The 27,553-nt window shown below is 40.7% G+C and overlaps 1 protein-coding gene across 1 annotated transcript in view; it reads right to left on the bottom strand.

Annotated features, from left to right (window-relative positions):
* The window catches only part of DCHS2 (dachsous cadherin-related 2), a 270,134-nt gene that overhangs the window by 62,165 nt on the left and 180,416 nt on the right, over positions 1–27,553 (bottom strand). The window contains exons 11-13 of the mRNA XM_059066078.2: positions 11,216–11,350; positions 10,791–11,000; positions 6,004–6,861 (exon numbers count right to left, since the gene is read on the bottom strand). Coding sequence (XP_058922061.1) covers positions 6,004–6,861; positions 10,791–11,000; positions 11,216–11,350 — 1,203 coding nt within the window. The remainder of the gene's footprint in view (positions 1–6,003; positions 6,862–10,790; positions 11,001–11,215; positions 11,351–27,553) is intronic.

Consider the following 27,553-nt stretch of genomic DNA (forward strand, 5'->3'; position numbering starts at 1 on the left):
CACTGATTCCAGTGAATTTCATTCCAAACAGGAGACTGGCCTTAAAGAATGGAATAGGAATGATAGATACTATTTGCTTTCCTCTTTTCATTATCATAAGTTATATGTTGGGCCCTGTTCCAAAGCCGTGGATGACATAGAGACAGCACTTCCAAAATTATGGGAACTCTGTCACCTTGGAAAGTATAGTTCTTACCCGGTTTGGGGACCAGGTGGAACAGAAAGGAGTTGTAGGGATTTAGAAACTGCAAATATTTCATTGCTGTTAAATAACCACTAAGTAACAACTGGTTGCTCTGGTGTGAATGTATAGCCAGCTAACTTTATAGAATTCAATCAAGGATTTGGGACAGAAAGAAGGTAACAATAACAATGAAAACTGTGACTAGTACACTCACTTGATCCTTACGGTTTCTCTGTGAGTCAGTTGTTATTATTTCCACTCTCTAGAAGGAGAAAGAGAACTTGCCCATCCTGGGCAGGAGAGCAGTAGAGACTCACTCAGCTACATTAAGTCCTATCGCAATGTCCATACTCCACGTACATGCACCCAACCTTACCAACAGTAGGAGCCAGAATTCTGGATTGATTGCCAAAGGGCCAGAAGAAAAGTTTTCCTCCAAAATATCAAAATCTAATTTATTCATGAGACAACAGTAAATATATTTTACTAGTTAGAATGCACTCCTGTATCATCATCATGTTTTCATTTTATCTCAAGTCTTTTAATGTCTGACTATTCCATTTTTAATCAGGGTATCAATGCAATTCATAATTTCAATTTTTCCTCTCTAGTAATTATTAAAAATGCATGAAGTTGTGAAAAGTCCACATTGGGGACTATGGTTGCTGATTCACCCTCACTGGCATAACCAAAGCTCTGGAAGTGGAAAAGAAGAAATAAAAGCTGGCTTCTAGAAGGTTCATTTAAATGGTTTGATGGATTGGAATGTCACAGACAACCAAGTGGTTTATATTTCACTTCAAAAAGATTCAGAATGGTTATATTTCCTCTCATGTGGGTAGAAAAGGAACAGCAAATGGTAAGGGTAAAGAGTGGGGAATCATTTGGGCTTCAGCTTTTTTTGTCACCTTGCTGTATGGCCAGCCTCTCTCTTACAGACAACTGGCACCTTCTGAAATGACTTCTTCTGTGAATAAATGAACATTTCATGACTTAAAGAGACCTTACTTACTGAAGGGTTTCTTCTAAAATGCTATAAACTATAAAGAAATCATATATACATAGGTATATATATATATATATATATATATATAAATATATATAAATATATATATTTATATATATATAAATATATATATATAAATTGAAGTATGTACTGTTTTAAACAATTGAAGTGTTAAGTTTAATGTTGTTAATAGATGAAAATAATGTCAATCAAAACTCAAACTTGTGGGCTTTCCAAGAAAGAAATGTTAAACAAATATAAATACATTGGAGTTATTTATTTTAACGTTTTATTTTCTTTAAAAAAATCTAAATGTTAAAAGCAGTTTAGGGTAATAGGATTTATGATGATACAGAACATAATTCATTCGGGATGTCAGGAGGTGCCTGCCGGATGGGATGCTTGAGTAAGCCACAGATGATGTGAGCTTTCAATAGGCACATATGTTTCCTTTGAAAATAAAGATTCAAATTGCAGATGTATTGGGGACAGAAATAATTCTGGAAGTCATAAAATGCTATTAAATAATTTATATCAAGGCCATTCTAACACTGATCAATGGGTTTACAATCTCTTAAAACCACTGGAATCCAAATTTAAAAAAAAAAATCACCTTCTGGTGTCCATGATATGATCTGGCAATACGTACGAAATTCATGCTCCAGGCAAAGCTTTGGCCAGCTTGAAATATTTGGGGCATATGTCAATCAGTACGTTATACCCTTTGTCGTCATTGTTCACTGGGGCCTAGGGAATCCTGCCGACCCCGGTGTAGGTTAGCTGCACCGAATCAGATTCAACAGCCTTCTTAACCACCACCCTTTCCTTCTCTCGTTCTCCTTCCTGTCCTTTGCTGCAGCTTTTAGGCTACTCTCCCCTTAGGCTCCACGCCCTTCACACGTCATAGCTATTCTTCAAAGCAAGGTCCCAACCCATTGCTTGCGATGTCTTGAATCGTACACCTACCTGGATATTTATGGGTACCATGTGCTGTATTACTGCCAGGTATTAACCTCACTTATGTGTAAGATTTAATAAACAAATTTTAAGAGTGTTAAGTTCTGTTAAAAAGGTAGCAGTCAAATTTAGTTCAGTAATTCTAAATACAAGAGGACTAAGAAGGGCAACTCTAATCAGAGGTCAAAGAAAACACAATGATGCGATAGCAGAATAGAGGCTTCTGCCATGTATTCATTAGCTTTTCTGAATGAACTGAAACGGGAGGTCCGCCTTCAGAGGTAAGAAAGTAATTTAGTCTTCACTGTCTTCTGCCCTAGTTTTTTTAAATCTCAGACCAGGTTACTCTTCGCCACATTGATTACTCCCAACTGTTAGGGCTGGGGGTAGACGGAAGGTTGAGTGATGGGAGACAGACCAAAGTAGGGGTAGTTTCCTTCACGTAACAGCAACCGCTACTGACAGAGTAAGTCTCGGACACAGAAATGAATGGCGCACTGCAAAGATGAAAACAGGTGAATAATTTCCCCCTCCACGGCAGTTTTTATTAGGGTTATTATTAAATCATTTCTGAATTCAACCACAAATATTATTATACTTACTAACCCATAACTTAATTTCATACCGAAATATTTTCCTTGGGGTGCTTTAGATATTGACTTTTATTTAGGTTTAATCCTGCAAATGAATGAATCGTGGGTGACTTGAGAAAGGCTATCTTAATTAGGAAATGGCCAGGCACATTACTCAATTTTTAGAAATTTCATTTACTAATGTGAAAAAGTGTGACACAATGATGAGTCCTGTGCCAATTCTTTTGAGTGATAATTTATTTAATGCCTACTACTCTGCAGAATTTATATTGGATGAGAATGTTCATTAGCCGTGGTTGGAAATCTCATATGTGAAGAATAAGTGAAGAACTAGAGACGGGAAAACTATTTTGAGTAAAAGCCAAAGACCCCCCAGTGATCTACAAGGCTCTGCCTGGTCCATGTGCTTCTGACCTCATTTTTTACCATTCTTCACTTTGCTTACTCAGCTTCAGTCACACAGTCCTCTTTGCTGTCCTTTGAGCAAACCAGACGGGTTTCCACTGGATTTCTCCTTTTTTTCGGAAATGCTCTTCCCCCAAATATATGAGTGGCTACCTCCTCTCTCTCTCTTTTTTTTTTTTTGCGGTACGCGGGCCTCTCCTGTTGCGGAGCACAGGCTGCGGACGCACAGGCTCAGTGGCCATGGCTCACAGGCCCAGCCGCTCCGCGGCATGTGGGATCTTCCCAGACCGGGGCACAAGCCCGCGTCCCCTGCATCGGCAGGCGGATTCTCAACCACTGCGCCACCAGGGAAGCCCGCTACCTCCTCTCTTTAAGTCTTTGCCCAAATGTCACTTGCTCAATGATGCCTGCCCTAACCTGCTATCTAAAATTGCATTTGTGCCCTCCCCCAGCACCCCTTGCTCTGCTTCTTTATACCATAGCTCTTAACATCGTCTAACATACACTACACTTTAGTTATTTATTACATTCATTGATATTGGCTCTTTACCCCTGCTAGAATGTAAGCCTCACAAGGACAAGCATCTTTGTCTTTTAGTTCACTAACATATCCCAACAGAAGAGGACCTGGCACATAATACTCAATAAAAATTTTGTTGAAGGAGCAAATAAAATATCTGAAGAGCGACTGTGTAGATCAGTGGAGTGCTCCAGAGGGCAGGACTAGGATTTATGGGCAGACATAAAGGAGGCAGATCTGGGTTTAATGCAGGAATGACTTTTCAAATGAAAGGGTTGTCCAACATTATCATGCAATCAAATCACCTGCAGAGTTTGTTAAAAACGGCAGTTCCTGGACCCCAGACCTACAGAAGCAGAAACTTCAGGGATCATCACAGAGTGCCTGTTTCACCCAAGTTCAAGAACCACTGTCCTAAACTCTCAGTCACTGAAATATTCAAGTAGAGACTGAAAGGTCATGTGTCAAGGGTATTTAGGAAAAAAATGTTTATATGTTCATTGCAGACAAAAGCTGGGCTCAAAAATTCTATGATTTTTATCAGATCAATTTCAAGATTGATTGATATACTTTGTGCTGTATTATTTAGAAAATGTCACCTTTCTTTTCTATTAGGCTCTGCTCTGAGGTTGGGATGTATACCTCTCCAGAGGTACAAAAACAGAGCTCTAAGGAGTATCTCATGTTATTTAACATTTAACTCTTATTCCAAAATTTCATCACACCTAAGTATATGGGTGGATATTTCTAGTTATTTTGGAAGTCACTATTATTTCATTTAATGAAGGTAATTGCAATTTACCCTTAATTATGTTTAGAATCAATAAGAGGCCTTCTGAATAAGCAGCCCATGAGATAGCCATAATTCAAAAGAAGATCAAAGTCACGTTAATAATCTGCAACTGAGAAGAACCCTAATTTGACATTTGATATTAAATTGAATATTCTCTTTCCATAAAGAATATAATGTGTAACAAAATATTTTCACTATGAAATGTATAGATCAATTTCATAAAAATGAAGGTTGCCTTTTAAATAGTGGTTGTTGTAGGTACGGATAAAGTGAAACTGAATCCAAAATAACAAAACAAAAACAAAAAATGACTGGAGAAAGCAAACAGCACACATCAGACTGTCACAGGCAAACTCCTTCTCTCCCAAGCCCTGGAGTCCATGTGCTTTGCCCCCTCTGGCTGGCTGAAAGGTTCAGAAGATTTATTTCTCAACTCTCTAGTTAGATATAATTACCTAGATTGGATTTCTTTCAATCCACAACTATATACAAATGGGTTTTTTTGCTTTGGGCTAGAAAGGTCATTTAAATTAATTTTTTTTTAATGTTTCCCATTATGGCATACATTTGAGTAGGGAAATAACTGAAAAATAATTTAGCATTATGAGGAAAGATAGTTACCATTCACTGAAGCCTGTTCTGAGTAGTATAATCTGTGCCAAATTCTTTGAAGATCAGATATTACTGCACCGTTTGAAAGCAATGCTGACTGTATCAAAATGAAGTATAATATAAAATGAAGTATAATAATAATAATAACAGCAGTTCCCATATATTACATGTTGATTCTGAGTCAGATATTGTTTTAAGTGCTTTATATGAACTGGCTTATTCAGTCCTATACTCTAATGAGGTAGGCACCAAACTTATCCTTAGTTTGTAGATTAGGAAACTGAGGCGGAGACATCCAGCTGCCGGAGGACACGCAGTGGCAGTCACTGAACCACAACATACTTCACCTTTCATTGTACTTCTAGGAAAGTACTTTAGGAAATGTACAGTTGTTCAGAATTCATAAACATTTAAATAAAAGGGTTTTTGAGATTTTAAATTTAAGTTAAACTTTAAGAGCCTTGAATGATTTATCTTTTAGTATTTTTACTACCTTTTGCTGTCTTTTTTTTTTTTTTTTTTTTTTTTTTTTGTGGTACGCGGGCCTCTCACTGTTGTGGCCTCTCCCGTTGCGGAGCACAGGCTCCGGACGCGCAGGCTCAGCGGCCATGGCTCATGGGCCCAGCCGCTCCGCGGCACGTGGGATCTTCCCGGACCGGGGCACGAACCCGTGTCCCCTACATCGGCAGGCGGATTCTCAACCACTGCGCCACCAGGGAAGCCCTTTTGCTGTCTTTAAAGGGGAGTGTGTGTGCGTGTTTTACTGTATTTGAGTGTATTTTTCTAATGACATATTTTGACTGAAAGTTGGCATATCAAGAACTGGCTGGACTCAAAAATTCATAACTGAACCGTGATAGCACTTGTTCTATAATCCTTAGTTTTAAGCATTTTGCCAAAACTGGGACAATATACAAAACACTTGGCACTCACCTGCCTCACAATTTTCGGGCACAATCCCATTATACAGATGCTGGCTGAAGGAAATCCTTACATCTTCTCCTTCCATGTGAATGACCAAGAGACCAGTGGTTGTCCTAGCTGGGGACCCTTGGTCCACAGCTTTTAACTGCAGCCAGATAGGAAAATATTCTGAAGCTGGGTTTTGCTGAAGTTGAATTTCTCCTGTGTATTCATTAATAGAAAACACTGACTGGGGCTCTGCAAAACTAAATGTAACAGTTCCATTGGGCCCCAAGTCTGGGTCACTGGCTCTCAGGATGGCGGTCATCTGGTTAGTAGGTGACTGGGGGGAAAGAAAAATATCAAAGGGGTTCTGTTCCCAAACTGGATCATTGTCATTAACATCAGTGACATGTACTTTTATGATCACCGTGGTGCTTCTTGAGCCCTGGACACCACAGTCTCTGGCCACAGCCTTAAATGTATGCTCAGCTCTGGCTTCTCGGTCAAGCATGTGGCTGGTTCTCAATGTGCCCACTACGGGATCAATGGTGAATGCCCCGGAAGCCTCATCCGCCAGAGAATACACAGTTTGCCCGTTCAGGCCTTCATCCTTATCCACAGCAGAGAGTACAAGAACCACGGTTCCCACTTGAGCATCCTCTCTCACAGAGGCCTGGTAATGGAGCCTGGAGAAGGAAGGACTGTGGTCATTGTCGTCCAGAACTCTGACTTGCAGCTGCACCTTGGAGCTCTGGGGTGGATCCCCCAGATCGGAGCACAGGATGACTAGGGTGAAGTTGCTGACTTGCTCCCGGTCCAAAGCATGAGTGACTGACAGTTCTCCTGATGTTTCATTAATAGCAAAGTACTCATCAGTATTTCCATCTAGTAAAGAAAACAAATTCAAAATACATTTGAATTCCAAAAGTAGCAGCCCTTTGCCATGAATATATATATTCATTCAACAAATATTTATTTCCTGATTATTACATCCTAGCACTTTTGTAAGTACTGTTGTAAGTACACGATAAGGTCCCTGCCCTCATGAAGTTTCTATTAACAGGAGATAAACAAAAAAATATAATTCAGTATCTCTCTTAATTCAGTCAGTAATTCGAATACTTGCTTTGACTGATTTGCAGCAGTATGATTTGTTTTGTGTGCAACTTCAACTTTTTTTTTTTTTTTTTTGGCAGTACTCGGGCCTCTCACTGCTGTGACCTCTCCCGTTGCGGAGCACAGGCTCCGGACGCGCAGGCTCAGCGGCCATGGCTCACGGGCCCAGCCGCTCCACGGCATGTGGGATCTTCCCAGACCGGGGCACGAACCCGTGTCCCCTGCATCAGCAGGCGGATTCTCAACCACTGCGCCACCAGGGAAGCCCTCAACTTTTTATATTAATATATTTTTCCTTTTGGGAGGATTAAAATGTATGTTTTACATGAAATAAAACAGTAGTCAGGTATAAGCAACAGGATGCAATGTCCATTTTTAGACATCAATCAAAAAATAATACATTGATGTACGACAGCATATCTGTAATTTTCCCAAATGTTACTCACTACAGATTGAATGCCGGTTATACTACTGCAATAAGGTCTCTTCTACATTCCACACCTTCTGTGCATGAATCATAACACTTCTTTTAGAGATACTGGAACATTTGTCTATCTCTTCCATAACATAAGCCAGGATTATGTTTTATTCTTCTCTATATCCTTCAAAAAACTGTTCCTTTTGCTATTGTACATGGTACCAAGTAGAATAAAATTTTAAACTGAACACAGGGATAAAAAGCTTCCTAAGGCAAGTTAAAGTCACCCCCAAAATTAGTTGGGAAAATGCGGTTCAATTACCTACCAGCCACACTCTTGGACGAGGGGCACCATTCCCAAAAGTGTGGGAACTTACTGGAGCCTACCAGAGGCACATGGAAGAAGTGAAGCAGCATTCTGAGAAAACAACAGCCACAGGCAGTGCTGGGGGCTGAGGAGAAGGGACTGCACTTGTACGTCTTCATAAGATGTGTTAATTTGTACCAAACTCAGGGATGGTGAGACAAACTACATTTCTGTGGCATTTGTGGTTGCTAAAGCAATTCATTCCCTCAGTAAACATTTCAACAACACCTGTCATGTACCAAGTATGTGCTGGACACTGGGAATACGAGGAGCGGAAGATGTGATTCTGACCTCCTAGAGTTTACAGTCCAGGAGGAGGCGCAGGTCAGTACCTGAACATTAAAATATGGTGTGAAACTCACACGTGCAGGATGCTGGGAAGCACAGAGGATGAGTGCAGGGTCCTGTGTTAGGATGGCCAGGAAATGCTTCTTAAAAAGCGTGACATCAAAACTAACTCCTAGGGCTTCCCTGGTGGCGCAGTGGTTGAGAGTCCGCCTGCCGATGCAGGGGACACGGGTTCGTGCCCTGGTCCGGGAAGATCCCACATGCCGCGGAGCGGCTGGGCCCGTGAGCCATGGCCACTGAGCCTGTGCGTCTGGAGCCTGTGCTCCGCAACCGGAGAGGATGCAACAGTAAGAGGCCCGCGTACGGCAAAAAAAAAAAAAAAAAAAAAAGAATGCCTAGAAACATACCCACTTCCAAGACCGAAGTAATGAAATTAAATCAATAATCAAAAAACTCCCAACAAATCAGAGTAGGACCACACTAGAATTTGAGGGTTTCTATCAAACACTTAAGGAAGAGTTAATACCTATCTTTCCCAAACTATACCAAAAATTGAAGAGAAGGGAACACTTCCGAACTCATTCTATGAAGCCCTAATATCAAAACCAGACAAAGACACTACAAAAATAAATTGCCAGGCCAATATTCCTGATGAACGTAATGCAAAACCCTCAACAAAAATATTAGCAAACTAAATTCAACAATACATAAAAAGGATATTTAATCATGATCAATTGAAATTTATTCCAGGGATGCAAGGATGGTTCAATATCTGCAAATCAATCAAGGTGTTACACCACATCAAAAAAGGGGAGGATAAAAGCCAAATGATCATCTCATTTGACATAGAAAAAGCATTTGGCAGAACTCAACATCCATTTATGATAAAATCTCTTAACAAAGTTGGTAAAGATGAAACATACCTCAACATTATAAAGGCCATACACGACAAGCCCACAGCTGACATCAAACTCAACATTGAAAAGCTGAAAACTTTTCCTCTAAGATCAGGAATAAGACACGCATTCCCACTCTCATCACTTCTATTTAACATAGTATTGGGAGTCATGGACAGGGGCAAAGTGGGTGAAGAGGAATCATGGGTACAAACTACTAGGTATAAAATAAGTTATAAGGATGTAATGCACAGCACTGGGAATACTCAGTATTTTATAATAACTTTGTATGGAGCATAATCTATAAAAACATTGAATTATTATGTTGTACATCTGCAACTGTAAGTCTACTATACTTCAATTTTTTTAATGTCCTTTAATGGGACTTAGATCTAGGGTACAGTCAAGATAGGGAGATACTGAGGTGCAGTGGTAGCTGAAGACAGGAACTGGATGAAATGACCAGGAAGAGTGTATCTATGAGAAAAGAAAAAGATATGCCAAAAAGATCCAGAAAACTCTAACAAGTCAGAGAACCACCAGAAGAACAAGGACATTGGGAAGACTTGTCTAGAAAGACAGATGAAGGACCAAAAGAAAGTAAGTGGCTTTCTGAAGTCAAGGTGAGACCAAGTGTCCAGGGCATGGTGTACAAAGACACAAAGCAATACAATTAAATTAAGAACTGAAAAAGATCCAATGCATTTGGCAACAATGGGATCTTTTATGTCTCTGGAAAGGGTAGTTTCGGTGGAGTGACTTCAGTGGAACACATTTTACAGCAGGCTAAGAAATGAAAGTAAAGACACAGAAACCAGAGTATAGACAACAATTTTTAAGAAGTTTGATTGTGAAGGAAAAGAGAGAGTGAGTGAAGGGAGACATCTATGCTTTTCAAGATGGGAAATACTGATGGGAAAACCCAGTAGAGAGGAACTGTCGACCATTTGGGAAAGGGAAGTGAATGGTCAAAAAGAATGTCCTTGATGCTGTGAGAGGGGACAGGTGCTGTCTGGGGATTGTTTGTAGCTGGTCCTCAACAAGATAAATACAAAGAAATTAAGAGTAAGCATTTATAAACTTTTATAGCAACATGAGAGAATAATCTTATGTCTCCATAATATAGTAATAGTTTTTAAAAACTGGGGCTTGCATTTTTTATGCCTTTGAGCTCTTCTCCCAGTAATTTATATTTATTGGATTTTACAAAAGTATCAGTCATAACAGACTGGAAATTTCTAAAAACACAAACCCTGGTCCTTAACCACAATTGGTAGTGTAGAAGTTCCTAAAAACTTTGATCTCTGGGGTATTGTAGATCTGAAGTGTTTCATTGGTCTGCAGATCTGGGAATTGTTTTTCTACTCATGTCCTCTAGGCCTGAAAGAAAGTCTTGACTGCTCAAAATAATAAAAATAAGTGATCATACGAGAGAAGTGAAAATAGAAAATAAAAGCTATCTGTTCTATCTGTACATGCACTAATATTAGTGGATTACTAACAGCGAGAGTTGTCAAGGGCAGATTTTTGAGGAGATTGGAGGGCACTGGATCAGGGTGGCTGTGGGGAGGAGGAGAGGTCTGAGACCCAGGGCACCAATCAGTTCTTAGCAGCTGTGCGTTCTGTAGACACTGCACTAGATACCAAATGCTGAATGCACTCCATGAAGTGTGTGTCAACAGAGTTGGTATACCGGGGAGGGGGGAATTTAAATAAAGATAATACTTACCAATTATGTGATACCTGACAGCTCCGTTATTACCAGCATCCATATCAGAGGCCAAAACAGTGTAGACAAGCCCTGGCTCTTGGTTTTCCAGAACCTCAATGTCATGCCTGGGGACAATAATCTCCGGTGCATGATCGTTTTCATCTCCCACAGTGCAGACAATTGTTGTAGTCCCAGACAGAGCAGGGGATCCCCCATCGCGTACAAGTACTGACAAGGAACAAAAGACGGCACAGATGGTGGCCATTAATTCATACCTAAAATATGCTGCCCTAACCAGACAGCAACAGATCAAATTAAAAGGTAGCACTGGGTCAATAATATTTTATTTAAAGACAACCTACTGAAATGTAAAATTTCACCTCTCAATGGCCTGCTGCTTATTTTTGTTTTTGTTTGTTTAGCACAGTCAAGGGATCCCTTACCTCGAAGGGTGAGGACTTCCTGAACTTCTCTGTCAAGTGTGGTGGTTGTCACCACCTCCCCGGTGTCAGGATTTATCTCGAACAAGCCGAATAAAGCGCCTGGCATGATTTCAAACTGAAGCTTGGAATTGATTCCTAAAGGAAAATATACAGGAAAAACTCAGCCATTATCCCCTTGGAATCCATCTGTCTCTTCTCCTTTTTCCTATGAACATGTTAGGCCATAGATAAAAAAGGCAAGACATGTAACCTTCAAATTAAGGTCAGAAACAAAAACAAAAATTTAAAACAACTCTTTTGGCTATTCTTGCTAAATAAAAGCCTCCTGGGCTGAAATGCTGGATTTTCAAAAATCCTTCCCACGGTGAATGCTTAAGATTTTCTCCCTCCAATAAACAAATTCTTATGAGTGTGCAAACCTACAACATATTCCTAATTACTCCTGCTAACACCTGATTGTGATTTAATGGCATCATTATAAGCTTGAAGGGCAAATGACAATTTCTGTAGGTGGACCCTCTGATCAAAAGCTTGTGCCCAAAGAGCTTCAAGATGGAGGAAGAGTAAGACGTGGAGATCACCCTCCTCCCCACAGATACATCAGAAATACATCTACATGTGGAACAACTCCTACAGAACACCTACTGAATGCTGGCAGAAGACCTCAGACCTCCCAAAAGGCAAGAAACTCCCCCACGTACCTGGGTAGGGCAAAAGAAAAAAGAAAAAACAGAGACAAAAGAATAGGGACAGGACCTGCACCAGTGGGACGGAGCTGTGAAGGAGGAAAGGTCTCCACACACTAGGAGCCCCTTCGCGGGTGGAGACTGCAGGTGGCGGAGGGGGGAGCTTCAGAGCCACGGAGGAGAGCGCAGCCACAGGGGTGTGGAGGGCACAGCGGAGAGATTCCCGCAGAGGATCTGTGCGGACCAGCACTCACCAGCCTGAGATGCTTGTCTGCTCCCCTGCTGGGGCGGGCGGGGGCTGGGAGCTGAGGCTTGGGCTTCGGAGGTCAGATCCCAGAGAGAGGACTGGGGTTGGCGGCATGAACACAGCCTGAAGGGGATTAGTGCATTACAGCTAGCCAGGAGGGAGTCCAGGAAAAAGTCTGGACCTGCCAAAGAGGCAAGAGACATTTTCTTGTATCTGTGTTTCCTGGTGCTCAAGGAGAGGGGATTAAGAGTGCTGCTTAAAGGAGCTCCAGAGACAGGCACAAGCCACGGCGATCAGTGTGAACCCCAGAGACGGGCATGAGATGCTAAGGTTGCTGCTGCCACCACCAAGAAGCCTGTGTGCAAGCACAGGTCACTCTCCACACCTCCCCTCCCAGGAGCCTGTGCAGCCCGCCACTGCCAGGGTCCCGTGATCCAGGAACAACTTCCCCGGGAGAACGCACAGCGCGCCTCAGGCTGGTGCAATGTCACGCCAGCCTCTGCCGCCACAGACTCCTCATGCATGCATAACCCTCCCTCCCCCCGGCCTGAGTGAGCCAGAGCCGCCGAATCAGCTGCTCCTTTAACCCCGTCCTGTCTGAGCAAAGAACAGACGCCCTCAGGTGACCTACACACAAAGGTGGGGTCAAATCCAAAGCTGAACCCCAGGAGCCGTGCGAACAAAGAAGAGAAAGGGAAATTTATCCCAGCAGCCTCAGGAGCAGTGGATTAAATCTCCACAATCAACGTGATGTACCCTGCATCTGTGGAATACCTGAGTAGAAAACGAATCATCCCAAATTGAGGAGGTGGACTTTGGAAGCAGCAATATATATATATTTTTCCCTTTTTCTTTCTTTGTGAGTGTGTATGTGTATGCTTCTATGTGTGATTTGGTCTGTATAGCTTTGCTTTTACCATTTGTCCTAGGGTTCTGTGTGTCCATTTTTCTTTTTCTGTTTGTTTTAGTATAGTTTTTAGCATTTGGTATCATTGGTGGATATGTTTTTTGGTTTGGTTGCTCTCTTCTTTCTTTCTTTCTTTTTCTTTTATTAAGTAAAAAAATTTTTAATAACTATTTTTTATTTTAATAACTTTATTTCATTTTATTTTATCTCCTTCTTTCTTTCTTTCTTACTTTTTTTTCTCCCTTTTATTCTGAGCCGTGTTTATGACAGCCTCTTGGTGCTCCAGCCAGGCGTCAGGGCTGTGCCTCTAAGGTGGGAGAGACAAGCTCAGGACATTGGTCCACAAAAGACCTCCCAGCTCCATGTAATATGAAATGGTGAAAATCTCCCAGAGATCTCCATCTCAATGCCAAGACCCAGCTCCACTCAACAACCAGCAAGCTCCAGTGCTGGACACCCTATGCCAAACAACTAGCAAGACAGGAACACAACCCCATCCATTACCACAGAGGCTGCCTAAATTCATAATAAGGCCAAAGACACCCCAAAACACACTACCAGACATGGACCTGCCCACCAGAAAGACAAGATCCAGCCTCATTCACCAGAACACGGGCACTAGTCCCCTCCACCAGGAAGCCTACACAACCCACTGAACCAACCTTAGCCACTGGGGACAGACACCAAAAACAACGGGAACTACAAACTTGCAGCCTGCGAAAAGGAGACCACAAACACAGTAAGTTAAGAAAAATGAGAAGACAGAGAAACACACAGCAGATGAAGCAGCAATGTAAAAACCCACCAGACCAAACAAATGAAGAGGAAATAGGCAGTCTACCTGAAAAAGAATTCAGAGTTATGATAGTAAAGATGATCCAAAATCTTGGAAATAGAATGGAGAAAATACAAGAAATGCTTAACAAGGATCTAGAAGAATTAAAGAGCAAACAAATAGTGATGAACAACACAATAAATGAAATTTAAAATTCTCTAGAAGGGATCAATAGCAGAATAACTGAGGCAGAAGAACGGATAAGGGACCTGGAAGATAAAATAGTGAAAATAACTACTACAGAGCAGAATAAAGAAAAAACAATGAAAAGAATTGAGGACAGTCTCAGAGACCTCTGGGACAACATTAAACACACCAACATTTGAATTATCGGGGCCCCAGAAGAAGAAGAGAAAAAGAAAGGGACTGAGAAAATATTTGAAGGGATTATAGTTAAAAACTTCCCTAATATGGGAAAGGATATAGGTAATCAAGTCCAGGAAGCACAGCGAGTCCCATATAGGAAAAATCCAAGGAGAAACATGTCAAGACACATATTAATCAATCTATCAAAAATTAAATACAAACAAAATATATTAAAAGCAGCAAGGGAAAAACAACAAAGAACATACAAGGGAATCCCCATAGGGTTAACAGCTGAACTTTCAGCAGAAATTCTCCAAGCCAGAAGGGAGTGGCAGGACACATTTCAAGTGATGAAGGGGCAAAACCTACAACCAAGATTACTCTACCCAGCAAGGATCTCATTCAGATTTGATGGAGAAATTAAAAGCTTTACAGACAAGCAAAAGCTAAGAGGATTCAGCACCACCAGACCAGCTTTAAAACAAATGCTAAAGGAACTTCTCTAGGCAGGAAACACAAGAGAAGGAAAAGACCTACAATATAAACCCCAAACAATTAAGGTAATGGTAATAGGAACATACATATTGATAATTACCTTAAATGTAAAAGATTAAATGCTCCAGTGAAAAGACATAGACTGGCTGAAAGGATACAAAAACAAGACCCCTCTATATGCTGTCTACAAGAGACCCACTACAGACCTAGGGACACATACAGACTGAAAGTGAGGGGATGGAAAAAGATATTCCATGCAAATGGAAATCAAAAGAAAGCTGGAGTAGCAATTCTCATATCAGACAAAAAAGACTTTAAACAAAGACTATTAAAAGAGACAAAGAAGGACACTACATAATGATGAAGGGATCAATCCAAGAAGAAGAAATCCAAGAAGAAGAAATGTTATAAATTTACAATTTATAACAATTGTAAATACTTACACACCTAACATAGGAGCACCTCAATACATAAGGCAAATAGTAACAGCTATAAAAGGGGAAATCGACAGTAATACAATCATAGTAGGGGACTTTCACACCCCACTTTCACCAATGGACAGATCATCCTACATGAAAATAAATGACACACAAGCTTTAAATGATACATTAAACAAGATGGACTGAATTGATATTTATACAACATTCCATCCAAAAAAAACAGAATACACTTTCTTCTCAAGTGCTCATGGAACACTCTCCAGGATAGATCATATCTTGGGTCACAAATCAAGCCTTGGTAAATTTACGAAAATTGAAATCATATCAAGTCTCTTTTCCAACCACAATGCTATGAGAATAGATATCAATTACAGGAAAAAATCTGTTAAAAATACAAACACATGGGACATTCCTGGTGGCGCAGTGGTTGAGAGTCTGCCTGCTGATGCAGGGCACACGGGTTCATGCCCCAGTCCGGGAAGATCCCACATGCTGTGGAGTGGCTAGGCCCGTGAGCCACGGCCGCAGAGCCTGACTGTCCGGAGCCTGTGCTCTGCAACGGGAGAGGCCACAACAGTGAGAGGCCTGCATACAGCAAAAAAAACAAAAAAACACATGGAGGCTAAACAATACACTACTTAATAACCAAGAGATCACCGAAGAAATCAAAGAGGAAATCAAAAAATACCTAGAAACAAATGACAACGAAAACAGGACGATCCAAAACCTTTGGGATACAGCAAAAGCAGTTCTAAGAGGGAAGTTTATAGCAATACCATCCTACCTTAAGAAATAAGAAACATCTCAAATAAACAACCTAACCTTACACCAAGAGCAATTAGAGAAAGAAGAACAAAAATGCCCCAAATTTACTAGAAGGAAAGAAATCATAAAGATCTGATCAGAAATAAATGAAAAAGAAAGGAAGGAAACTATAGCAAAGCTCAATAAAACTAAAAGCTGGTTCTTTGAGAAGATAAACATAATTGATAAACCAGTAGCAAGACTCATCCTGAAAAAAAAGGTAGAAGATTCAAATCAATAGATTTAGAAATGAAAAAGAAGAAGTAACAACTGACACTGCAGAAATACAAAGCATCATGAGAGATTACTACAAGGAACTATATGCCTATAAAATGGACAACCTGGAAGAAATGGGCAAATTCTTAGAAAAGAACAACCTTCTGATAATGAACCAGGAAGAAATAGAACATATGAACAGACCAATCACAAGCACTGAAATTGAAATTGTGAATAAGAATCTTCCAACAAACAAAAGCCCAGGACCAGATGGCTTCACAGGTGAATTCTATCAAATACTTAGAGAAGAGCTAACACCTATCCTTTTCAAACTCTTCCAAATCATAGCAGAGGGAGGAACTCTGCAAACACATTCTATAAGGCCACCATCACCCTGATACCAAAACCAGACAAAGATGTCACAAAGAAAGAAAACTACAGGCCAATATCACTGATGAACATAGATGCAAATATCCTCAACAAAATACTGGGAAACAGAATCCAATAGGACATTAAAAGGATCATACAATATGATCAAGTGGGATTTATCCCAGGAATGTAAGGATCCTTCAATGTATGCAAATCAATCAATGTGAAACACCATATTAACAAATTGAAGGAGAAAAAACATAAAATTATATCAATAGATGCAGAGAAAGCTTTTGACAAAATTCAACACCCATTTACGATAAAAACCTTTCAGAAGTAGGCAAAGAGGGAACTTATCTCAACATAATAAAGTCCATATATGACAAACCCACAGCCAACATATTCCTCAATATTGAAAAAATGAAACTGTTTCCACTAAGATCAGGAAAAAGACAAGGTTGCCCACACTCACCACTATTATTCAACATAGTTTTGGAAGTTTTAGCCACAGCAATCAGAGAAGAAAAAGAAATAAAAGGAATCCAAATCGGAAAAGAGGAAGTAAAGCTGTCACTGTTTGCAGATGACCGGATACTACACATAGAGAATCCTAAAGATGCTACCAGAAAACTACTAGAGCCAGTCAATGAATTTGGTAAAGTAGCAGGATACAAAATTAAGCACAGAAATCTCTTGTATATCTATACACTAATGATGAAAAATCTGAAAGTGAAATTAAGAAAACACTCCCATTTACCATTGCAACAAAAGAATAAATTATATAGGAACAAACCTACCTAAGGAGACAAAAGACCTGTATGCAGAAAATTATAAGACACTGATGAAAGAAATTAAAGATGATACAAATAGATGGAGAGATAAACCATGTTCTCGGATAGGAAGAATCAACATTGTGAACATGGCTCTACTATGCAGAGCAATCTACAGATTCAATGCAATCCCTATCAAACTACCACTGGCATTTTTCACAGAACTAGAACAAAACATCTCACAATGTGTATGGAAACACAAAAGATGCCGAATAGCCAAAACAAAACAATCTTCAGAAAGAAGAACAGAGCTGGAGAAATAAGGCTCCCAGACTTCAGACTACACTAAAAAGCTACAGTAATCAAGACAGTATGGTACTGGCACAAAAACAGAAATATAAATCAATGGAACAGGATAGAAATCCCAGAGATGAACCCATGCACATATGGTCACCTTATATTTGATAAAGGAAGCAAGAATATACAGTGGAGAAAAGACAGCCTGCTCAATAAGTAGTGTTGGGAAAACTGGACAGCTACGTGTAAAAGAATGAAATTAGAACACTCCTTAACACCATACACAAAAATAAACTCAAAATGGATTAAAGACCTAAATGCAAAGTCAGACACTATTAAACTCTTAGAGGAAAACATAGGCAGAACATTCCATGACATAAATCACAGCAAGATCCTTTTTGACCCATCTCCTAGAGAAATGGAAATAAAAACAAAAATAAACAAATGGGGCCTAATGAAGCTTAACATCTTTTGCTCAGCAAAGGAAACCATAAACAAGACGAAAAGACAATGCTCAGAATGGGAGAAAATATTTGCAAATGAAGCAATTGAGAAAGGATTAATCTTCAAAATTTTCAAGCAGGTCATGCAGCTCAATATCAAAAGAACAAACAACCCAATCCAAAAATGGGCAGAAGACCTAAATAGACAGTTTTCCAAAGAAGATATTCAGATTGCCAACAAACACATGAAAGGATGTTCAACATCATTAATCATTAGAAAAATGCAAATCAAAACTACAATGAGGGCTTCCCTGGTGGTGCAGTGATTGAGAATCCGCCTGCTGATGCAGGGGACACAGGTTCGTGACCCGGTCCAGGAAGATCCCACATGCCGCGGAGCGGCTGGGCCCGTGAGCCATGGCCGCTGAGCCTGCGCGTCCGGAGCCTGTGCTCCGCAATGGGAAAGGCCACAACAGTGAGAGGCCCGCATACCACACACACACAAAAAAACTACAATGAGATATCATCTCACACCAGTTAGAATGTCCATCATCAAAAAAATCTACAAACAATAAATGCTGAAGAGTGTGTGGAGAAAAGGGAACCCTCTTGCACTGTTGGTGGGAATGTAAATTGATACAGCCACTATGGAGAACAGTATGGAGGTTCCTTAAACAATTAAAAATACAACTACCATACGACCCAGCAATCCCACTACTGGGCATATACCCTGAGAAAACCATAATTCAAAAAGAGTCATGTACCACAATGTTCTTTGCAGCTCTATTTACAATAGCCAGGACATGGAAGCAACCTAAGTGTCCATCAACAGATGAATGGATAAAGAAGATGTAGCACATATATACAATGGAATATTACTCAGCCATAGAAAGAAACGAAATTGAGTTATTTGTAGTGAGGTGGATGTACCTAGAGTCTGTCATACAGAGTGAAGTAAGTCAGAGAAAAACAAATACCATATGCTAACACATATCTATGGAATCTTAGAAAAAAAAATGTTCATGAAGAACCTAGGGGCAAGATGGGAATAAAGACAAAGACCTAGTAGAGAATGGACTTGAGGATATGGGGAGGGGGAAGGTTAAGCTGGGACAAAGTGAGAGAGTGGCATGGACATATATACACTACCAAACGTAGGGTGGATAGCTAGTGGGAAGCAGCCTCATGGTACAGGGAGATCAGCTCGGTGCTTTGTGACCACCTAGAGGTGTGTGATAGGGAGGGTGGGAGGGAGGGAGACAGAAGAGGGAAGAGATATGGCGATATATGTATATGTATAACTGATTCACTTTGTTATAAAGCAGAAACTATCACACCATTGTAAAGGAATTATACTCCAATAAAGGTGTTAAAATAAATAAATAAACACAAACAAACAAACAACAAAGCTTGTGCGCAGTTATGTTACTCTGTTCATCTCCAGAACAGAAGGTGAGCATGTTGAATTGCTCATGTGTGTATTTTTGGTTCATTTTGTTTTCTACTTAGCATTCAGTCCATTATCTGGAGTGAGAAATGTGATACCATGTTATTATGCATTTTGAAAATAATTCTTCCTATATTTCTGCGGTTTCATTTCCCCTCTGAGAAAACTGTCACATCATTTCCATCATTGGGTATGAAGATCTCTCATACCATTAACCTGAATGAGTTTATTCCATGACATTGCAGCTTATTTGCACTTCTCACAAGTTCCTTTCAATTATTTTCCTATGTTCTTTTCTTCACTGACAAGTATCTAGGTACAGACATAGTACTTAGCATGTATGATTTACACTTTAATAAATGATGAAATATTCTTCTTTGGACTTAACAAAAAACTTCAATTTCCATCTTGCCTGTCTTAAAAAATAAATTTTCATCTGCTGTGAGCTAGTAGATACAATATAGAACTGAGTGCTGGAAAAAGTGGAATATAATGCTTGTTTTATACAAGAATAAATATACATGACTTCTTACTATGTCACTTGAAAGAGAAAGGATATTGGGGATTATCTGCAGGCATTTTAATAACCTTGAGAAAAAAGTCTAACAAGGCAGGATCAAAATATTTGATATGGTATAATTAGAGGTCACCAGAAAATTTATTCTGTCATTAGGCATTAGGCATATTATTAGATTAATGATTATTTAATACTCATAGTGATTACTTTGATCTCATAATGATCTTAATCTCTTCTTTGATCAAGACAGAATTTTTAAAAATTCCAGATTGATAAAATATGTTATTCCTGTCTCATCCTACATTATGAAAATGGGGAGTATACAAACTTAGATCTACTTTCTTTGTTCCTCAAATATTTGGTGAGCATAACTAGGTGCCAAGCACAGTGCTGTTTGCCAAAGAGAGAGTGGTGAATAGAACAGGTATGGCCCCTACCTGCAGGGAGTTTTCATGGAGAACAGCATCTTTCAATTTTTGGACCCTTAATTTTTCAATAATCCACTCATTTATAATACGTTATTACATATTATACATATTATATATTACATATTATATTATATATTATACAGTTGAAACTCCTAACACTTGTCAAATCTAGAAAATGTCTTCACATGCTTAAACATAAACTCAAATCTTTTCGTTTTCCCTTCCCCCTATTGGTCTACTTACTCTCTAATGTGCTTTACCTTTGTATCCAATACTCCCCTGATGTTTTAGAAACTTTCATATTTTATCATTTCTATTATTCTGTATAGCTTTGATCCCTAAGGTAACAATATACTCACCTTCAATCCTCCTAGTATATTATTAAGGATAAATGAGATCTTTATTTATAACTGTAGTTTGCACATATATGATTTCACCCTCCAAACGTCGCACCCTTCACAACTTAAATAATGTGAGCTAAATTTAAAATTTTTTTATTTTTATTTTTTTTGTGGTACGCGGGCCTCTCACTGTTGTGGCCTCTCCCATTGCGGAGCACAGGCTCTGGACGCACAGGCTCAGCGGCCATGGCTCACGGGCCCAGCCGCTCCGCGGCATGTGGGATCTTCCTGGACAGGGGCACGAACCCGTGTCCCCTGCATCGGCAGGCGGACTCTCAACCACTGCGCCACCAGGGAAGCCCTGAGCTAAATTTAAAGTATTATACTATGGCTCTTTTAGAATTCAATTAGTGCCTTGCTTCTTCCTCCTCACACACTTATAATCCTCCAGATCAAACACAACATCATCAAACTTGAGAACCAAGAAAATAAAAGTAAAATAGAGATTATTGAGTCTAATTCTATCACCTTACTAAGAAAATTGGAAATCTGGATCTGAAGATATTCAATGATACACTTACAACACACCAAAGGATGTGTGTATGTGTGTGTTGTGTACACATACATATATCTGTTCTTAGACCTCAAGACCTACAGCCTTATGACTTCTTGCTTTCTCTTACTCTAGGATACCCCTCTTCAGTTCATTTCTTTTCCTCTTCAGTCCAGCCCCATGAATTAACACTTTGGTAACCTTGCAAATTTCCTCAGGTACTGTGGCTTTTTACCAAAGAAGGCCAGCAAAACCTCAGTCCAGATTCAATCCAGCCATCTCTCTGTCCTCCTGGAATATCCAGCAGATAACTGGGGCTGGAGAAAACTTCACAAAAGCATAGATGGGGGCCACCGAAATGTTACTGTCATCTGGCAATCTTTCCAGATCTCCTTGGTCACCCCTCTCCTATTCATGTCTTCTACCCGACCACCCCCTGGTTCACTCTCACAAATCACTTCCCTTCCTATTTCCTAGAGAAAATGGAGGCATTGGGAAAAAGCTCCCTCAACTTTCTGCATCTGTATTCAACTCTACCTCCTGCTTTCTGTTTCAATGGCAAAAGTAATTTTTCAAATACCCTCTTGAAATTTTCCTGTCAGTTCTAATCTTTCTCATTTACATTTTTTCCTTAAATTATATTTTAGCTGTAAGAAACAAGAGTTTTTTCCTCCTCTTTATAGCCAAGCATCTTTTAAAATTTCTCTGCAGCTAGCTTGAAACCACTGCCATATCTAGTTATTCTTTCTACAGTCACCAATAAGCTTCTGGTTGTAAGATCTACTGACCATGTTTAGTTGACTTGTTTTCTCTTGGCTTCAGATATTGCTGACTGATGTTAAAAAACACAGAAAAGGGGCTTCCCTGGTGGCGCAGTGGTTGAGAGTCCGCCTGCCGATGCAGGGGACACGGGTTCGTGCCCTGGTCCGGGAAGATCCCACATGCCGCGGAGCAACTAAGCCCGTGAGCCATGGCCGCTGGGCCTGTGCGTCCGGAGCCTGTGCTCCGCAACGGGAGAGGCCACAGCAGTGAGAGGCCCGCATACCGCAAAAAAAAAAAAAAAAAAAAAAAAAAAAAAAAAAAAAAAAAAACACAGAAAGGAAGGAACAAAGAGAGAGAGAGGAAGGCAGGGAGAGAAAGGGAGACGGAAGGAGGGAGGAAAGAATTCATTCCACCTCTTTCCCACTTCACTGGCTTCAGTTTCCACCTATAAGCAGATGACACATATGTATTGAGCTCCAGTTATTTGGTTGATTGACTCATTCACTTATGTGTTTATTTATGCAGTGCACATTTACCAAGTCCCAGGCACTGGAAAGATACCACCGAATAATGAGTAATTATCTTGGCCCTCAGAGTTCCCCTCTAGTGGGGGAGATGGTGTGGGGGAATATGTGAAATCACTAAGGAAGGGTATCAGGGAAGACTTATCACAGGTAGATAGTTTGTTCATTTATTATCTTATTCAATAAACATATAGAGATAGTGATAGCGGGTGCCAAGGTACCACGCTAGGTGCTAAGGATACAACTGCTGGCAAGAAGACACATTCTTTGCTCTCACGGTGCTTATAGTGTAGCACTGGATGCAGAGAAGTAAGCAGACAATTACAATTCCACATGGTAAGACATAACTGAGTGAGTGTGTGTTGCTTTCTGTATAAGCTTAGACCCTAAAGATAAATAGGATTCAACAAGTAAGAGGGAAGAAAGTGTTTGAATGCATTGAAAATAGAAACCAAACACCATACCGCAGTCTACAAAGTCCCATGTGATGTGGACTCAAGCTCTTCTCATATACTTGCTCCTGCACTATATTCCTGGCCTCCGGGCTTCACTTCCGCTCTCTGAACACGCTAAGTGTCTCTCTGTTGGGGACTCTGTAGCTGCAGTTCCCTCTGCCAGCTCCTGCCTCTGTCCTTTACATGGTGTACTAGTCATTAAACTGTTGTGACTCGGCTCTGAATCCGTTCTTCCCCACTCCGCCCTGCAATGCTGGGGCTGGGGAATCTGCACACCGCAGCTGTGCAGAATCTCCTTTGCCGGCTGAGACCCTCTTAGGATCTGCCACAAAGGGACCCTCGAGGGAGACTGAGGTCAGAGGAGAGCAGATGGGACTTCCTCTTCCTGTTTTCTTATTTCCCCTGTCAGCAACGCCATTTCTTCTAGTGCAGAAACTGCTCACAACTTTCTGTCTCTTTTGGCACTCCCAGAGCAGGCTGTGCAAGGGCCCTCCTCTCATTTTTTTCCCTAGGTTCTGATAATCTCGACCTCTTCTCCTTGTTTCCAGGGATTAGGGGTGGTAGCTGCTTCCTACAGTTATTTTTTTCTGGGTTACTTCAGGATTCCCTTTCCGTTTATTCAGCCTTCCAACGCCTGTATTGTAATAGCTGGTTTTCCTGACTGCACATGATTGATACGGTACTTGGCACCAGGATTGGGACCCAGGTATTAGGGATTCTGAGATTGATTTGGTTATGCCTTTGGCCTTAAAGGCAGCGCTGAGTTCCCTGCCCACAGGAAATAGAGCACTAGTAATTTCTCATTTGCAATGGTACCATGATCATTTAAATTATCACCTGTGTTTGACTGTGATGAACTGACTATTAAGGGATTTCTACTCCTTAGAGGACCAAGTGGGGCTGACTTTAGCCATGGGATAGTAAAAGGAGTATGATGTGAACTGGCTGTTTCTGAATGCAATGGGAACTTACAGAAAGAAAATTATAAGCTGAGTCTTTAAAGTCGCAGCTCAAGACATAGTCAAAAAAACTGAAAAACTTCTAAGGAAGCCCCCAAATTAATCCCTCTGAAGATCAGAACCAAATTGAGCAGTAGATATATAACAGGTAACTTCTTGCAAGGGGATACCTATTCATGAGAAGACCTACAACCAGAGTCAGATCTCAACATACTGCAGGCAGTTACATGCAAATATGACTCAATTAGAAACAGCTTATAGTTTAAAAATAATAGCAAGATTTTTCTAACTTATATTGGAATAAATCTGTGGAAAATGTGTGGAAATCAATTCTAAGGATGTGAAACCAGGAAGATAAAATAGTACTTTGGTTTCGGCTGGATTTATTGATGCGGTGTTCCTACCAGAGATTCTGAATTTAATGTGCTAGCTCTTTTAGTTATTTCCCTTGACAGTTTCTTTTGATTGGCTGCATTCAATAGTGGTCTATCATCATGAGATTGAGATGCCAGATCTTCCCTTGCATACTATACAAAAAGGAATAAAAAAGCTTAAGGAAATGGAGAAGAACATTAGGATGGATTTACCAATGGTAAATTTACCATTTATCATGACATGCCCACCACCCTCCTCTAAGTACATTTACCAACAGTTCAGAGGATTCTCCCTTCATAAAGACCCTGGGAAAGCCACTGGTTAGAGGGACACCAGCATCCTTTAAATGCCCTCTGGTAGTTGCCCTCTGTGTAGGCTATGGATGATGGTGCCACTGGTCCCGGGGGCCACCTTTTGAGTACCAACACTCTTGAACTTTCTGGACAAGATGGCAGAGTAGAAGAACCTTGAGCTCACCTCCTCTCATGAGCACACCAAAATCACAACTAACTCTGAACAACCATTGATAAAAGACTGGAACCTATGAAAAAAAGACATTCTACATCCAAAGACATAAAGAAGAAACCACAGTGAGATGGTAGGAGGGGAGGACTCATGATATAATCAGATTCCATACCCCTCGGGTAGGCAACCAACAAACTGGAGAACAATTATATTGCAGAAGTTCTCCCACAGGAGTGAGAGTTCTGAGGCCCATATCAGGCTCCCCAGCCTGGGGGTCTGGAATATGGAGGATTGAACCCCCAGAGCATTTGGATTTGAAGGCCAGCAGGTCTTGATTGGAGGAACTCCACAGGACTGGGGGAAACAGAGACTCTACTCTTGGAGGACTGCAAACGCAGTGACTTCATAGGAACTTGGGTCAGACCTACTTGCTGATCTTCAAGGGTCTCCTGGGGAGATGGGGGGAGGGTGGGCGGCTGTGGTTCACTCTGAGGACAAGGATACTGGTGTTGCATGTACCAGGGAGTATTCATCATCATGAGCTCTCCTGGAGGCTGACATTTTGGCACCAAGACCTGGCCTCACCCAGTAGCCTGCAGGATCCAGTGCTGGGATGCCTCAGGCCAAACAACCAACAGGGTGGGAACACAGCCCTGGCCATCAGCAAACACGCTGCCTAAAGACTTCCTGCGCCCACAGCTGCCTCTAGACATACTCCTTGACACTCCTGACCACCAGAGGGCCAAGACCCAACTCCACCCACCAGTGGGCAAGTGTTACCAAGTCTAAGCTCATACCACTAGCCGCACAACAGACCAGTAATTGAGAGACAAGTTGTTGGAGCAAGGTGTAATGACTTTATTTGGAAAGCCAGAAAACCGAGAAGATGGAGGGCTCGTGCCCCAAAGAACCATCTTGCCTGAGTTAGAATTCAGGCTTCTTTTACACTAAAAGGGGAGGGAGTAAAGTCAAACACTTCCTGGTCCCCATCAGCCTCTGGAAGGGATGTGTTAATTTCTTCCTCCCTGCAGTCATTCACTGGTGGACCTGGTCAGAATGTTTCCTATCAGCTAAACAAAGGTATTTTAGCTTAATGCTCATTACCTGGAAGGCAGGGTTCTGAGAGTTGGGTCAGTATGTATAATTTAAGCTTTTGGGCAACATCCCTTTAATGATTAACTTGCAATAGAATACAAAAGGTTCTTCCCTATTACATAGGCACTGGCCCCTCCCACTAGGAAGCCTGCAAGCCTCTAGACCAGCCTCATCCACCAGTGGGGAGGGCAGTTTTCTTGCCAGAAGCAAGAAAACTCAGTCCTGCAGCCTGCAGAACCGAGTCCACAAACACAGGTCAGAACCTACCCTGCGACCAGCTGGTCTCTGGCCCTTGGGTCATGAGAAGAGAGTGTACTGCTGAGACATATAGGACATCCCCTACAGAGGGCCATTCCTCCAAGGCTGAGAAACAAAACATATATAAAAATACCAAAAAGTTTAGACAAAATGAGACAACAGGGGAATATGTTCCAGATGAAGGACCAAGATAAAACCCCAGAAGAATAACTAAGCAACATAGAGATAGGCAATCTACCTGAGAAAGAGTTCAGAGTAATGACTGTAAAGATGATCTAAAAACTTGGGAAATGAATGGATGCACAGAGCAAGAAGTTATAAGAAGTTTTAAACAAAGAGCTAGAAAATATAAAGAACAACCAAACAGTTGAAGAAAACAGTAACTGAAATGAGAACCAACACTCTATACCAATTTGTAAGGACTATCACAAGTGATCTGCTTTCATCCAGCAGGAAGAACAGTACATCTTTATGTAAACTCTTCCACTATCAGCCATCGTCTACTCAGCAGAGATAAAGATCATCCAGTAGATCATCACGCTGATCTACTACCATGATGACATCATAATTGGATCTGATGATCAGAAAATTGTAAGAAACTTAGATGTCTTAATTAGATATATCTGTTAGACCTGTGGTTGGCAAACCCACTGGACAAATACAGCCTGCCTCCCTTATTTTGTGAAGTTCTGCTGAAACCCAGCCACGCTCAATTCTTTATGTATTATCTATTGCTGTTTTCTTGCTACAACATCAGAATTAAGTAGTAGAGACTGTATAGCCTGCAAAACCTAAAACATTCACTATCTTGCCCTTTACAGAGAAAAGTTTGCATAACCCTGTCCTACAGTAAAGGCAGGCGAGTGATAGGAGTTAAGAATAGAGAGGAAAGCTACAGTCACTTATTAAAGTGGCTAGTTGTTAAGCTAAAAGAGAACTTCATCCTCAAAACCATGAGAAATTAATAAAGAATTCTGACCAGGGGAGTGTTGTTTTCAGATTTACTTTTTATGAAAATCATTTTTCATGTAATTCCTCAACTGTACAATGCCTACACAACTCAAACACAACTCAAACATTTCTAAAGGAAAAACAGGATTGTGCCTTGCTGACTGAATGAAGAAATAAACAAATAAATGAGTTCTGAAGAGTGAAGGCAGCGTGTAGCAGCCTATGTCACAGATGTTCCGGTTTCTCAAATCATATAGTCAAAAATATTTACTAAACTCCTATGTCATAGCTTGCATTATCTTAGGGACCTGGGATAAAAGCAAGTAAAATATGTTCTGAATCCATGAGTTCACAGCTTAAAAGGCAGGCAGAAAATTAGACAATCATATAATC

Source organism: Kogia breviceps, chromosome 6 (genome assembly GCF_026419965.1).
Source record: "Kogia breviceps isolate mKogBre1 chromosome 6, mKogBre1 haplotype 1, whole genome shotgun sequence".
NCBI classification, from domain to species: Eukaryota; Metazoa; Chordata; class Mammalia; order Artiodactyla; family Physeteridae; genus Kogia; species Kogia breviceps.